The 15857-nt window shown below is 37.3% G+C and overlaps 2 protein-coding genes and 2 pseudogenes across 3 annotated transcripts; 2 read left to right on the top strand and 2 right to left on the bottom strand.

Annotated features, from left to right (window-relative positions):
- Positions 1-1550: 1550 nt before the first annotated feature.
- LOC113469142 (proclotting enzyme-like) lies at positions 1551-3418 on the top strand. The gene is made up of 3 exons (XM_026826621.1): positions 1551-1614; positions 2191-2385; positions 2933-3418. Exons 1-3 carry the CDS (start codon positions 1551-1553, stop codon positions 3229-3231), a joined length of 558 nt encoding a protein of 185 aa, XP_026682422.1. The 3' UTR covers positions 3232-3418.
- Positions 3419-4710: 1292 nt separating this feature from the next.
- LOC103513426 (peroxiredoxin-6-like) lies at positions 4711-14910 on the bottom strand. Of its 2 annotated transcripts, XM_026826627.1 has the most exons (3): positions 14702-14910; positions 7740-7846; positions 4711-4935 (listed from the first exon to the last, which is right to left on the bottom strand). In XM_026826627.1, exons 2-3 carry the CDS (start codon positions 7823-7825, stop codon positions 4770-4772), a joined length of 252 nt encoding a protein of 83 aa, XP_026682428.1. In that variant the 5' UTR covers positions 7826-7846; positions 14702-14910; the 3' UTR covers positions 4711-4769. The 2 variants fall into 2 exon arrangements, with proteins under 2 accessions (XP_026682428.1, XP_008476473.1); XM_008478251.3 differs by lacking the exons at positions 7740-7846; positions 14702-14910 and adding an exon at positions 6219-6346.
- On the bottom strand, positions 11157-11853 carry LOC103513436 (annotated as a pseudogene).
- LOC103513435 lies at positions 12636-13591 on the top strand (annotated as a pseudogene).
- Positions 14911-15857: the final 947 nt, after the last annotated feature.

Genomic DNA, 15857 nt, shown 5'->3' with positions numbered 1-15857 from the left:
TATTAAATAAGCATTTATCACTGTTAGCATTATAAATAAGCACTATTTTTACTCATCCGGGCTCGTCCCATGAAGACTTTTTTTAATTCCTCGCTAAGCACGAACTTTACAAACTGTGCAACTTGGGCAGGAAAAAATCTAGGAGGACTGAAAAGTCCTTCGTTGGAATTCTGACCTAGGACCGAACTATATTAATTCATTTTATTACTCTAACTAATTATGTACGCAGCTTTGTGTAAATTTTTATGTGACCAGCATACGTAGGTAGGTTTACAAGATCGAATTTCATTCAGGCAGTAATAGCTATTCATAGGGTCAGTCATACTGTTGGTTCTTGACCTACTAAAGATTGATAAGAAACCCGATGCACTTTTAAATGTAAACTGCATTCTTTTATCAACGAAGGTCGTTGATAAACTTGTGTGCCTTTGATCTTATATTGGGAAATGTTTAAGACTAGCAAACATACCCTTTTTAGTCAAACTTTTCCTCGCCACTTGCGTCGGTTTAATTGAAATGATTTCAGGACCAATCCCTAGGACTCCAAGGTGTCTTGAAGATGTTGGGTTAATCTAAGTGACCTACCTAACGACCGAACTTTAGGAGTTTTCAAGATTAGTAAATTTTCAATTTAGAATTTCTGTTGTAGTCATTCAAAAAACCTGATGATCTCTCTATTGATCTATTCTTTCTTATCTTGTGAAATTTTCAAAAAAAAAGACCCTAAAATTCCGAACTTTTGGATTTGATACCACGGATTCTCCGGTTTAACAGACGAATTTCCAATAGAAACTCTAAAACACTTCTTGTTCATAGTTGAGGAAGGAAGGCATTGTTATCACTGATAATACTTATGTGTATCACTCAGTGAGCAGTCTACATACCACGTGTATGTCTGATCACACTACGGGAGGTGATAAGACTTAAGGTTGCGAATTCTCAGTGCATGGTCATGGTCACAAGCTGAGTCGTTAATGCTCTTCTTTAGCATAACATGTAAATAGGAAATATTCTTGCATCAGAATGAGACTTTTGCTTCAAATTTAATTCATATTTTGAAAGGGATAGATTGGAGTCTATTTGAAACAATTGAATTTACCTTTTAAAAGGTTTAAACCGGAGTCTAAGCTGTTGTGTGGTCAAGTGTGCAAGAGCATTCGCAACTTGGAGAATCAGGGTTCGACTCCTCAGTGGGCAAACATTCTTAGGGTAAATTTTTGCGTTCTCCGAAGGTGTTTCCGCTAAGTTCACCCCCTCCTTCCCCCAATTATTTTGTTTTTACTTGAAGTTTGGAAATGTCGGAGGGAATTTTAACGTTCGAGGTAATATCTTCGCAGGTTTGTACCTACTGATTAGGATTCCAACCCTTATCTCGACCAAGATACGAGTATGTGCCAAACTATAACTACCTGTGTGATCCGCGTGATCGATACTCACATGAAGAATCAATGTCAATCACTGGTAATGAACTCGCAACCTTGTCCTTAGTAGGATAGGTAGTGGAGTGATACATAATGTGAGAACTAAGTGCTGGTCTGGATCACTCCATCATGGTGGGTCTGTGGTTGCTGACGGCGATGTGTGCTCTCCATCTAGCTGGCGCCCTCACAAACTGTAAGTCATTTACTTCAAATACTTAAGTACTAACTTGCTATAGATTTTTTTTTCTGTAATACATACTTACTAGGCTTTTTATCGTGGCCCTTTTATTAATAGAACTGTACATAATTATGTACCTAATATGATTGTATTGAATTTGTTTTTCGTTTCCAAGCTGTTTTACTTATAAAGGTGTGTCCACACATAGTCAACAGAACGTCAATCGACCATCGATTCACAATAAAAAATTCAAATCGATCAACGGCCGTCGACTATGTGTGGACTAATTTTTCGTTTCCAAGCTGTTTTACTTATAAAGGTGTGTCCACACATAGTCAACAGAACGTCAATCGACCATCGATTCACAATAAAAAAGTAAAAATTCTAATCGATCAACGGCCGTCGACTATCTTACTTACTTACTTACTTACTTTACTTTCCGTGTCCGGACCATCAAAATGCCAATCAAATGATTTTTTCCCATTGGGATGCCATTCTCGTTGCTTCCATTACTACTTAAAATAAGGGTAATAGAAAGTAAAAAAAAAAAATCATTACTTAGCTCCCATGTGTTCCCTTATCAGAGTAAAGCGGCTCAGAAGCGGAAATCCACGATCACGGGACCGCTGGACAGTTTCTACGTTCGGGGATCTTCGGCAAACAAGCGGAGATGCACGACCAGTTCCCCCACCTCGTCACGATGTTCGAGTCCGGACAGTATTGAGTGTGAGCTCAACTATTTCAAACCCATCAAGTTGGTGCCCAAAACTCCGCCCAAAGGTTCTGGTAAGTTTATTTAATGTCCCTGTATAGTGTAACTTCCAAGGTCTTTCTTCAGAGACGTATTCTGGTAAGTAAAGTAGTTGTGAAGTGGTATAGAACTCAGATAAAGAGACCCTACGGGCTCTCCCAAACAGAATAGAATAGATTATACCCTGTTTTTCTTATAGTAGTGCAATAGTCCTAAACTAAAACTTACGCGGCACACATGGAATCGGGAAGAGACCACTATAACATAATAATAAATACCCTGTTTATACTGCCAGAACGAGACTGAAAAGTCCGTTTACTCCCTGTGAATACTATGTCCGAATAAGAGTCCGACTATGAATAAATTCACAAATTATACTGCCAGAGTGGGTCTGAAATGCCCCTTTAGTTCCGTAGTCTAATATAAACAAGGTCTTTGGAAGAGATTTTTTTTTCCTTTGAGGCGCTTTTCCTCTCTTTGATTTCGGGACATTATAGTCCCTCAATCAGGCTTTTTTTTTCTGTTGATATTTCGGTCTGACATCCTAAGATGAATTTTGACCTAATCTCTTTTTATCGTTTGTTTCAAGTGGGCCATCGCCATTATCAGCGTCCCAAATCAACGTCACCCTCAAAGAGCACGACCTATCTAGACCTTCCATCTCTACCGTCCCAGTCCGACGTATCATGTTCCACCCTAGTCATTCCTGTTCCAGTTTCAACAACGATATTGCCCTACTGGAATTAACCCGTAGTATCCAGTGGTCCGATTTGATACGTCCAGCCTGTCTACCGTCCGGGTCACTGGACTACTCCGAGCAAAGGGTTACCGTAGCGGGCTGGGGATGGACTAATGAGAATCCTTCTCAAGGTTCGTTGTAGCTGTAGTTGTAGCGTAGCTTTGTTGTAGCTGTAGCGTAGCTTTGTTATAGCTGTAGCGTAACGGTAACCAAGAGGAGAAGGGCACAGGACTGTAAGGGACGCCCGATTGTGGGGAATTTTCTTTGAGCAAAGGGTCTTGATTTAGGTAGAACTTGACTTGCAAAAATAGAGAGATACATGGGGGTCTTACTTGGTGAATTGTCAGACTAGAACTAAAGATGGTTCGGCGTGCTCCGTCGATTTCCGTAATTATAGTTGTAGCGGGCAATAGGAGGGAGGTAAAGGGTCGAGAAAAAGGAGGTATACGCAACAGTGTGGGTAGAAGAAGAAGAACATTGTGAAAGCAACTTGCGAAAAAGTATCTTAATGTCCTAAGGTCTAAACAGATGGGGTTCGTCTTGTAAGTCCTGCCTTTTTATCTATCCTCTCCTTCTCCGATTTCGGGATGATGTGACTTAGGTAGTAATATTTTATTGGGAAACTCCTAGACGTCTTTCATACATTCATATGTACCTACCTACGTAGGTACCTAAATACCCGTAGGTATTTAGACTTTCTTGAAATCTTCGAGACCTACCTTCAACTTCTTTGAAATCGTCCACGGACAAATTAATCAAAAGTCCCAGAATGCAGTCTCGTACGAGAGCCTGGAAGTAGAAAATGATCGAAATCATTTATTGGCATTACCAAAAAACTACTGTTTAACGTTTACCCTAGAGACAAGGGCTTTAGCTTCCGCTAGTCCGCTCCGTTGAGGCACTCACACTTTTTTTTTCTTATCCTCCTTCTTCTTCGCCTTTTCCCGTGTACAGACGGGATCGAAGTTTTTCGTCAGCTTCTTAATCAGCCCTAACTAGGGTGATTGCTTTGGTTGCTTGCTTACATAGGTATCTACTATTATTTAAGTGTAACAAAACCTACATAGTTAGGTACCTATGTAACATTGGAAACACAATTAGGTACATATAATATGATAAGATTGATATAGTATTATAGTTATAGTAGTCACATTTCTACAGGGAACGCCGTTTTCGTTCGGATTTCCAATACTGTCGAATCTTCTATGAACAAAACATTCCATCGGAGATTGAAATAAGTACGAAGAATTCCGTGATAAGATAACATATCGAAGTTTCCGATACGATAACCATACTCTCCAGAGAACAAAGTACCGATACAATATCAAATGATTGAGTTAAGAATGGAAATTTGATCAACTTAAAGAAAGTACATAATACGTACGAGTATAAAGAAAGAAGGTACAAGCTACATACATGTAGATATATGTAAGGACCTACTGACAATTGAAGTCATACGGAATAGGATAAAAGTAACGGAAGTGTCAAGGAAGATCCAGGAGATGGGACTACACTGGTATGGTCAAGTTGAAAGAAGAGATGAGGGCTAAAAACGGAAAAGAGTTGAGAGAATGGATCCCTCCTAAAATTCAAGTGGGCATTGGAAATCGAACAAGGGACCTCCTGTACACAAGGCAAACAGTTTACAATCGGACCAATCATTTCTAACAAAAGTTACATCTACTTTACCTTGATCCAATCATGGTGTGACTCAACAGAGTCACAAGACAGGGCAATTACTTTGCAGGTACGTTGTTCAAATTCCTTGATGAGCTGTAGAACTCGGGCCAGTTCTGTTGTGCAAACAGGAGTGAAATCTGATGGGTGAGAGAATAGAATGCCCCAGCTGAGAGAACAGAACACAATACATGTAAATTTTGAACATACATAAACAAAATGACTTGGTTATACTGTAGTTTATGTTTTAACCTGAAAGTTCTGAAACTGAGTGTGTATGTGGTTACACTTGATGAAATTTTTAGTCCTAAGTAAGTACATGGTCATAGGAACAAGAGCACTAAGGCTCACATGAGGGGAAAAAGGTACCCCCCCCCTTTAAAATTCAGAAGTAATGTAGATGTTGGTATGAATTTGATCACTTTAGCTTGACTATAACTTATAAAATTGATCAACTTTATAGATTCTAGTCTTTTATATTTTACATTCTTTATTGTTGCTTCAAGTAATGGAAAAGTTTATATTGATCTTAGTTGCTTCAGTTAGTTGCATAATTTGAAAATTTGATCACTTTAGCTTGACTATAACTTATAAAATTGATCAACTTTATAGATTCTAGTCTTTTATATTTTACATTCTTTATTGTTGTTTCAAGTAATGGAAGAGTTTATATTGATCTTAGTTGCTTCAGTTAGTTGCATAATTTGAGATACAGTGTTATTTTTTTATTTACTTCACTAATGTCCTATAATAGAAACTTCAAGATGATGTAACAGAAGACCTTGCAACACAAAGTGCAAGAGTAGATCTCAATTCTAAGAATCTAGGAAACACATAAAAACAACACTGAGTCATAATAATAAAACTTGATGCCTACATTTTATGTTGCAAGGAAGTCTTTAATTGTATTCAAATAAAATCTAGTAAAACACTTTTGATCTCAATTCTAAGAATCTAGGAAACACATAAAAACAACACTGAGTCATAATAATAAAACTTGATGCCTACATTTTATGTTGCAAGGGAGTCTTTAATTGCGTTCAAATAAAATCTAGTAAAACACTTTTAGTAAGTACAAAACAATTAGTGTTCAGACCATGCACTTTTTGTGATACAAGTCTAAAATTCAGAGTACATAATACATGCTGGCATTAAGTCTACTATTTATCTTTAGGTAGTTAAGTACCAAATTTCAAACTTGTATCACAATTTACATGGGTTATTTTGAGCTAAGATATCTTACTACTACAACAAAATTATGTAACCTTGATTTTCTAGCAAAAAAGTAGGCTGAACATTGGTTTCATTTGAAAACCTCAGAGGATTCTATTTTAAATTATTTTTGTACTTGACTGATTTTGATTAAATTTTTTGTGGTTGTAAGGAAAAGTACATAACATGGTACAACACATACACCAAAAACCAAAGTCTACCTACAATATGGAGACTTACCTTTCACCAAGCCAATCATGAAACTTGATTTTGCCAACTGTGGTATCAGCTTCAAAGTTGGGAAAAGTTGAGCCTAGATTGATCATTTTACTTGTGTGATTTTAAATCTGTAGAATAAAATCATATTTGAATTAATTTTAGTTCTATTTTTTAAAAGGTTTGATAAAATTGTAGCAATGGAGCTCTCATCAGCCTGAAATCAAAGGATGGAGGATAGTATCAATCCTATGATCTAGGATTTACAAAGCAGGTATGCTACATTCCAAGATAACTAGACTGGCTTGACAAACAAGCAATGAACACCCCGGCAGTAGAGGAAGATGACGGATATGATTATGAAAATCCACCAATTTCATCTAGGTCCACTGCGGCTCCAAGTAGCACTAACATCAGGGCAGTTGCCTTCTAGTCTCCCCTCTTATCTTTTCCAGTTGCCTCTCGCAGATTATCTACGACCGTCTGTCCATCAAGTACAGGCTGTTTCACATGGCGGGGGTTGACCTTTTGGTTCCAAGTAAAAAGAAGACCCAAGTATAAACTTATAGATACTCACCAAAGTTTAAGAAGAGTCGAATTCTCACATTCTCTGAATTCGGGCCCAAGTTTTAATTGGTACCTATATGTTCCGTTTTAACTTCACGTTCTACTGGAGCATATACCACCCCCGTAGACCCCGCGGGGTTGTCCAGGAATTTAGGGGCCCCAAAATATACTTAATAATATCTAGTGATAGCTTAACTACACAAAAAGTCCACCCCGAGGCTTAGGCGTAGGAGCAAACAGCCCTATAAGATGGGTTCAGCTTCTACGAAGTATAATTATCACATTATCACTGAATAGTTCAGTGATATTTTTACTTGAGGAGGATGTTGAGTGACAAATACATATTTAACTTAAGATAAGGATGGACCATGATGAGCACCTAAATATCCATGAAATTATCTCAAGTAGGTACGAGTATTTCAATAATCTTCCCCAAGTAGTAGGCTCCACTCTACATTTAGGCTAGCCACTCACTATCAGGTAGACCTGACAGGCGGACCTGATCAGGTGTACCTGAATGGCTGGCCTTAGGTACTTAGAGGAGTCTGGACGACCAAATTGTTTAAAATTTAAACCCCTATCTTTCCAACACTGTGAGACATGTATCACGCTTATTTCACACACACGGAATCTAACATCTCATGCTCACTTCTGTCCGTTATCCACAGTGAAATCCTGCGTGTCCTGGACTCTCTCCAACTGTTCTACAAGAACAACACCGTGGTAACAAATTTACATGGGTTATTTTGAGCTAAGATATCTTACTACTACAACAAAATTATGTAACCTTGATTTTCTAGCAAAAAAGTAGGCTGAATGTTGGTTTCATTTGAAAACCTCAGAGGATTCTATTTTAAATTATTTTTGTACTTGACTGATTTTGATTAAAATTTTTGTGGTTGTAAGGAAGAGTACATAACATGGTACAACACATAGGTACACCAATAACCAAAGTCTACCTACAATACGGAGACTTACCTTTCACCAAGCCAATCATGAAACTTGATTTTGCCAACTGTGGTATCAGCTTCAAAGTTGGGAAAAGTTGAGCCTAGATTGATCATTTTACTTGTGTGATTTTAAATCTGTAGAATAAAATCATATTTGAATTAATTTTTATTTTATTTTTCAAAAGGTTTGATAAAATTGTAGCAATGGAGCTCTCATCAGCCTGAAATCAAAGGATGGAGGATAGTATCAAACCTATGATCTAGGACTTACAAAGCAGGTATGCTACATTCCAAGATAACTAGACTGGCTTGACAACCAAGCAATGAACACCCCGGCAGTAAAGCAGCTGCAAATCTATCTGATGAAATTTAAAATGCTAATGCCACATGGAGATGAAAATGTTTTCTTACCTACCTACAAACATCCTGGCCTATCTTAGAGTTGCTGTAGAGGTAAAGATGTGTACAAAGTACATTAACAAGTGCCTACCCTTTACCCACCAATTTAAATGTGACTGTATGTTGATAGGGAATGTTCTAAAGGCAATAGGGAGAGCATTGTACAACCATGTGTGGGATGGGAGTATGTGTGTGGTGGCCGGCCCCACGGGAAACCTTTGAGATCTGACAGAGGCTCTTCCCAATACCTGTCGCAAGTCAGATACCAGCATACTGCCTGGTTAAGTTCATCTGGAACCGAAAAGCAGTAGGTCATATTATGCTTTAAAACTGGGTAGAAGAAGAAGAACATGCTTTAAAGGGATTGCAAAAAAAAAAAAAAAAAAAAAAATCGAGTGTGTACCAGAACACTGAAAAGAGATTCTGGGTTGGAAATCGGTGGGGTTAAAATAATAATATTAAATAAAAACAAACAAACCTAAGCATAAAATAACTTACCAATCAGACCACCAGGCACGGCGAACTGCAGCTCGTTCTGTTCAGCAAACAGGGAAACAATACGGGAGAAAATAGGCTTGCAGGTGAGTTTACCCTCGCTGTCCTTCGACACCAGCCCTGGTCTGACTTCAATCTCCATTCCCACCTGAGAAACAAAAGAAGTTAGCGAATTAAAAAACAGACTAACTAACTAACAAAGTTATTAATAATGCCCTTAGGACCATGGTTTCTTCAGGACAGAAGCAAATAGGTCCTAGAACACTATGCTTTGAAAACGTTGTGATATGCCAAATTTTTCTCAAACTTGTTTTTCACTCAATTTTGAATACCCACACAATCAAATAAGGACAAAACTTTGTTTTTTTTTTTTACAAATGCTACGAAATAAAAACGGCGGTGAAACACTCACCTTTTTTTTTTAACAAAACATAAACAAAAAAGTAATGCAAGAGGTATTGCCTATTAGGTCATTCTTCCTCAAGCATCGCAGTATTTTTATACAATATCTTTGCTGGCTTCTATGGCAGGACAATTAGACAAGTGACTCGCAGGGTGTTCATAGGTATGAAGAAAAATCTTTGGTCATTTTATAGTAAAATAGAAAGTAACAAGCGGTTGTAGGTTGTACCCGTGCTTCGCCACGACACACATACTCCCATCCTACACATATGGTTGTACAATGCTCTCCCTATTGCCTTTAGAACATTCCCTATCAACTCTGCATACAGTCACATTTAAATTGGTGGGTAAAGGGTAGGCACTTGTTAATGTACTTTGTACACATCTTTACCTCTACAGCAATCTAAGATAGACCAGGATGTTTGTAGGTAGGTAAGAAAACATTTTCATCTCCATGTGGCATTAGCATTTTAAATTTCATCAGATAGATTTGCAGCTGCTCTACTGCCGGGGTGTTCATTGCTTGTTTGTCAAGCCAGTCTAGTTATCTTGGAATGTAGCATACCTGCTTTGTAAATCCTAGATCATAGGATTGATACTATCCTCCATCCTTTGATTTCAGGCTGATGAGAGCTCCATTGCTACAATTTTATCAAACCTTTTAAAAAATAGAACTAAAATTAATTCAAATATGATTTTATTCTACAGATTTAAAATCACACAAGTAAAATGATCAATCTAGGCTCAACTTTTCCCAACTTTGAAGCTGATACCACAGTTGGCAAAATCAAGTTTCATGATTGGCTTGGTGAAAGGTAAGTCTCCATATTGTAGGTAGACTTTGGTTTTTGGTGTATGTGTTGTACCATGTTATGTACTTTTCCTTACAACCACAAAAAATTTAATCAAAATCAGTCAAGTACAAAAATAATTTAAAATAGAATCCTCTGAGGTTTTCAAATGAAACCAATGTTCAGCCTACTTTTTTGCTAGAAAATCAAGGTTACATAATTTTGTTGTAGTAGTAAGATATCTTAGCTCAAAATAACCCATGTAAATTGTGATACAAGTTTGAAATTTGGTACTTAACTACCTAAAGATAAATAGTAGACTTAATGCCAGCATGTATTATGTACTCTGAATTTTAGACTTGTATCACAAAAAGTGCATGGTCTGAACACTAATTGTTTTGTACTTACTAAAAGTGTTTTACTAGATTTTATTTGAACGCAATTAAAGACTCCCTTGCAACATAAAATGTAGGCATCAAGTTTTATTATTATGACTCAGTGTTGTTTTTATGTGTTTCCTAGATTCTTAGAATTGAGATCTACTCTTGCACTTTGTGTTGCAAGGTCTTCTGTTACATCATCTTGAAGTTTCTATTATAGGACATTAGTGAAGTAAATAAAAAAATAACACTGTATCTCAAATTATGCAACTAACTGAAGCAACTAAGATCAATATAAACTCTTCCATTACTTGAAACAACAATAAAGAATGTAAAATATAAAAGACTAGAATCTATAAAGTTGATCAATTTTATAAGTTATAGTCAAGCTAAAGTGATCAAATTCATACCAACATCTACATTACTTCTGAATTTTAAAGGGGGGGGGTACCTTTTTCCCCTCATGTGAGCCTTAGTGCTCTTGTTCCTATGACCATGTACTTAGGACTAAAAATTTCATCAAGTGTAACCACATACACATTCAGTTTCGAACCCGCAAGCAAGCGCTTACAAGGCAGACGCGCTACCCTCAAAGTTAGGCTGGGTAGATTATCATTGATTTAATCATAGAGTCGCTTACCTTCCAATCCACTGGGGTTGCAACTTTCTTCGTGTCAGTCAGTTGAAGGGAATCCAGAACGCGCAAAATTTCACTGGAAAGATAGAAAGAAAGAAATTGAATGAAATTAAATAAAATACAAAGATATACGATATATAAGTAAGTAGGTAGTAGGTACGTTATTAAAAACCAAAGAAAGATATTGGTAGGTTGTGTGTAAGGCGAGCCACTCACTATCAGGTAAACCTGACAGGTACGGCTGATAAGGTCTGCCTGTCAGGTCTACCTGATAGTGAGAGGCTGTGAAAGACTTTTAAGTAAATAAAACCAATAGGTCACCACTGTTATAGGTAACAAACTTACTCGAAGTTTCTTCCTGTTGTAGCAGGATACAAGAAGGACAGGCGTAGTTTCTTGGCAGGATCGATAATAAACACGGCCCGACAAGTGAGTGGCATTCCCTTGCTATCTTTTTCCACAGGATCCAACATACCAAGCTGCACAGCCAGGGATCTGTCCTGGTCTGCTATGATGGGATAGGGCAACTTCCCATCTCCCTCACCACACGAGCTGTAACTTTGAATATCCTGTAGGAACATTTATCAGTTTAGTCAAGAGATGGACTTCGGGAGACCAAGGATGAGAACAAATTCAAGGATGCTTTTATAATAAAATTTAGATACAATCACGAGTACTATCGCATTTTCCACTGTCTCCACAATCAAGTTTTTCTTCTCCTTTTTTCCCAAGATGTTAGCGTCTTTCGTCTCGTCTCGAAAGCTAAAGCTAGTCTTTTCGAGAACGAACTTCATCCGCTTGGAATAAAATCCGCCGCGGGCGGGAATTGAACCTGAGACCTAGCGCTTACAAGGCAGACGTGCTATCCTCCAAACTGGATAGGCTGGCCACAATCAGATTAAAAATATCAAACACATTGTACATTCCCCCCCTTTTTTTTCAAATCATTGTTTCATCACTTAATAATTTTCTCCCCCCCTTTTTTTTCAAATCATTGTTTCATCACTTAATAATTTTCTCCCTCCTAAAATTCAAGTGGGCATTGGAAATCGAACAAGGGACCTCCTGTACACAAGGCAAACAGTTTACAATCGGACCAATCATTTAACAAAAGTTATGTCTGCAGTGTTACATAATGTCATTTACTTTAATGCAATCAAACCTACGAAGGTCCCTCGAACAATGTTACATAATTTCATTTACTTTAATGGGATTATACTACGTCCGTAAAGGTGTGTCCACACATTGTCCATCAAAAGTCGATCGACGCGACGGTTAATCGACTATGTGTGTACATAGCTTTAAAATTATAATTGCATTTGAACTTCCCTGTTGTACATGAAGCCTGTACCTCGTTTAGCCTGCTGGGGTAAAACTGAAATGTCCGTTTACCCTCGCAGACCAACCAAGGTCTTCTCTATTTAACATTTTATAAGTTATAAAAATAAGTCAGTAAGTTAAAAAAAAAGAACGACTCTTCTGATTCTTTTCAGTACTCAGTCTTCAATAGGGAATTAGGATCGGACTCATTGACTAAGTAATCCACTGATGAGAGTAACTCACTCACTCTTTGAAGTTTTTATAAAGGTGTGTCCAAACATAGTCGGCCGTCGATCGACGAGGTAAATTGACGGCCGGTCAACTATGTGTGAACACTCCTTCACTCACACACTCTTTACACAAACCCAAATGACTGGTACAAGAGGATGAATAGGTCATAAGTGGCCTAAGATGCTAAATTGGGATATGAAAATAAATTGCACTTAATAATAACAATTAAAAAAAAAAAAACAGAATGAATAAAAATCGATCGTCCTTTCCCACAGGATATCAAGAACTACTGTCTAGACATCAAGGGGGATTTCCCTTTCGCCATCATTGGTGACGAAAACAGGGACCTGGCCGTCAAGTTAGACCTCCTTGACGAAGAGAACAAAAACAATTTGGAGACGGCCATCACCGTAAGGGCCGTGTATATCATCGGCCCTGATAGGAAACTCAAGCTGTCCATCGTGTACCCCGCTTCTACAGGACGCAGTGTCGAGTAAGTGATAGCTTAACTACACAAAAAGTCCACCCCGAGGCTTAGGCGTAGGAGCAAACAGCCCTATAAGATGGGTTCAGCTTCTACGAAGTATAATTATCACATTATCACTGAATAGTTCAGTGATATTTTTACTTGAGGAGGATGTTGAGTGACAAATACATATTTAACTTAAGATAAGGATGGACCATGATGAGCACCTAAATATCCATGAAATTATCTCAAGTAGGTACGAGTATTTCAATAATCTTCCCCAAGTAGTAGGCTCCACTCTACATTTAGGCTAGCCACTCACTATCAGGTAGACCTGACAGGCGGACCTGATCAGGTGTACCTGAATGGCTGGCCTTAGGTACTTAGAGGAGTCTGGACGACCAAATTGTTTAAAATTTAAACCCCTATCTTTCCAACACTGTGAGACATGTATCACGCTTATTTCACACACACGGAATCTAACATCTCATGCTCACTTCTGTCCGTTATCCACAGTGAAATCCTGCGTGTCCTGGACTCTCTCCAACTGTTCTACAAGAACAACACCGTGGTAACTCCCGCCAACTGGAAGCCCGGTGACAAGGTCATGATTCATCCCGCTGTCAAGGATGATGAACTACCCAAGCTGTTCCCTAAGGGAGTTGATATTGTCGACATGCCCTCCGGAGTATCCTATGTGCGATTCACCAACGACTACTAGTCGGAGGAAATCCGTCACCAAAATCCAATTTCGACGACTTCAAACTGGATTTGATTCGTATGCCCTAAGGGAGTTGATATTGTCGACATGCCCTCCGGAGTATCCTATGTGCGATTCACCAACGACTACTAGTCGGAGGAAATCCGTCACGAAAATCCAATTTCGACGACTTCAAACTGGATTTGATTCGTATGACTGGAAAACTGGAAATACAGATCCAATGAAACTGTGGCCCAACTGTAAAATCATTTCTTTCTGTCAACAGGACAATGCATTTCTCGGGGACTATTTTTGGCTAAATCTCATGATTTTGCAATACTAGCACATTGTTGTAAACTTCTTGGAAAAAATACATAAGTTGCAAAAGCTTGTATGTTTTTCATCAAATAGAAAAATATATTTATCAAAACTAATGTTTCAAATATAAAACTAAAATTAACGTACATTTGGCTAAATCTCATGATTTTGCAATACTAGCACATTGTTGTAAACTTCTTGGAAAAAATACATAAGTTGCAAAAGCTTGTATGTTTTTATCAAATAGAAAAATGTATTTATCAAAACTAATGTTTCAAATATAAAACTAAAATTAACGTATTTCCTTATTAGATAAGATAGACATAAAATATATTAAGTTTTCAAAATAAACAAAAGTAAAGTATAAAATAATACTGAGCAGGGAGTTTTCATGGTAAGTACTTTTCAAGTCTTTCAATAATTTCAATCGTTATTAGCACAAAGCTTGTAAAGCCGTTTTGATTTAATATATCAGATATCACACTAAAAATAGGTAAAAAAGCGTCTGCCTTTATCAGTTAACTGGACGAATGGTCATCTTCACTAAATTTGACTATCTATTCTCTTCCAATATATTAAGTTTTCAAAATAAACAAAAGTAAAGTATAAAATAATACTGAGCAGGGAGTTTTCATGGTAAGTACTTTTCAAGTCTTTGAATAATTTCAATCGTTATTAGCACAAAGCCTGTAAAGCCGTTTTGATTTAATATATCAGATATCACACTAAAAATAGGTAAAAAAAAGCGTCTGCCTTTATCAGTTGACTGGACGAGTGGTCATCTTCACTAAATTTGACTATCTATTCTCTTCATATTTTACTATAAAATGACCAAAGATTTTTCTTCATACCTATGAACACCCTGAGTTGTTGCTGCTATGCTCCAAGAGAGAGTTGATGTCGGTGAACTGTAACAAGTGTCTACCTTGTCCTGAGAGCGAAAATGTGACGTTATTTTGCAGAGAAATGCCTTTTGACTTTAAAGGCTGATCAAATGGACGTTTAACAAACCTATTTATTTAATATCAATTACTTAAATTATTTTTCAATATTACCTACGCAAACTTAATTCAAAAAAAATTTAAAAAATTTCAAATTTAAAATTTTTGACAGTGTTGCCAGACTGATTCCACTATTTTCACTGTTGCCAAGTGTACGTAGTCGTTATCTAATCATACAAGCGTATTTTTATATATCACACACGACTCGTGTGAACACGAGTCCATTTTTTCAGCTAAATATTTCAGATGGCGTAGTGCGGTGATGAGTGTCCCGACAAGTTCAAATGTCTTGATTTCCTTTTTCAACATAGCGAGAAAGAAATATCGATAAAAAAAAGGTTCCATTCGTCATAAAAAAATACGCTTACTTCGTTTGGCAACACTGACAAAACTTACTTCATTTGGCAACACTGTGACACCGCCATTCGTCATAAAAAAATACGCTTACTTCGTTTGGCAACACTGACAAAACTTACTTCATTTGGCAACACTGTGACACCGATTTTTTGTGTATGTTGTGGGTACCCTCTTTTTTTTTTTTTTTTTTTTTTTGTGCAATCACGTTAACGTCCTATGTACGTCTCAGTTAACTTGAGGTCTAGGTCTATGAAGCTTAGGGTAAGATTGTGTTGCTTAGTTGAACTCAGCTCTGGAATCATTGAATCTCGAAAGTGAACTCTCTCTTTAGGTAATCGTAGATCGTAGTGATGATATTTGTATCTAAATGTTATCCCTTACAAGAGTTTAGTGCTTTATTTAGAATTTTAGACTGTCACATCATATAGTCCTTCTACCTCAACACCTAAATATTGCATCACTTGATGCTACTCAGGAGGTTGGTTCCTATTTCCCGATGCCTGGCACAAGCACATGCTTTTACGGACGGGTACGATTATACCATTTATTGAATATTTTTATATTGTGAAATGTGTATCGAATAACAAATAACTGGAAACTTCTTATTGAATAAATAATTCCTGATGATGTTGGATGTGACACCGAAAAA

Source organism: Diaphorina citri, unplaced genomic scaffold (genome assembly GCF_000475195.1).
Source record: "Diaphorina citri unplaced genomic scaffold, Diaci psyllid genome assembly version 1.1 scaffold969, whole genome shotgun sequence".
In the NCBI taxonomy this organism is placed as follows: domain Eukaryota; kingdom Metazoa; phylum Arthropoda; class Insecta; order Hemiptera; family Psyllidae; genus Diaphorina; species Diaphorina citri.
This window is presented reverse-complemented; position numbering and strand designations above follow the sequence as displayed.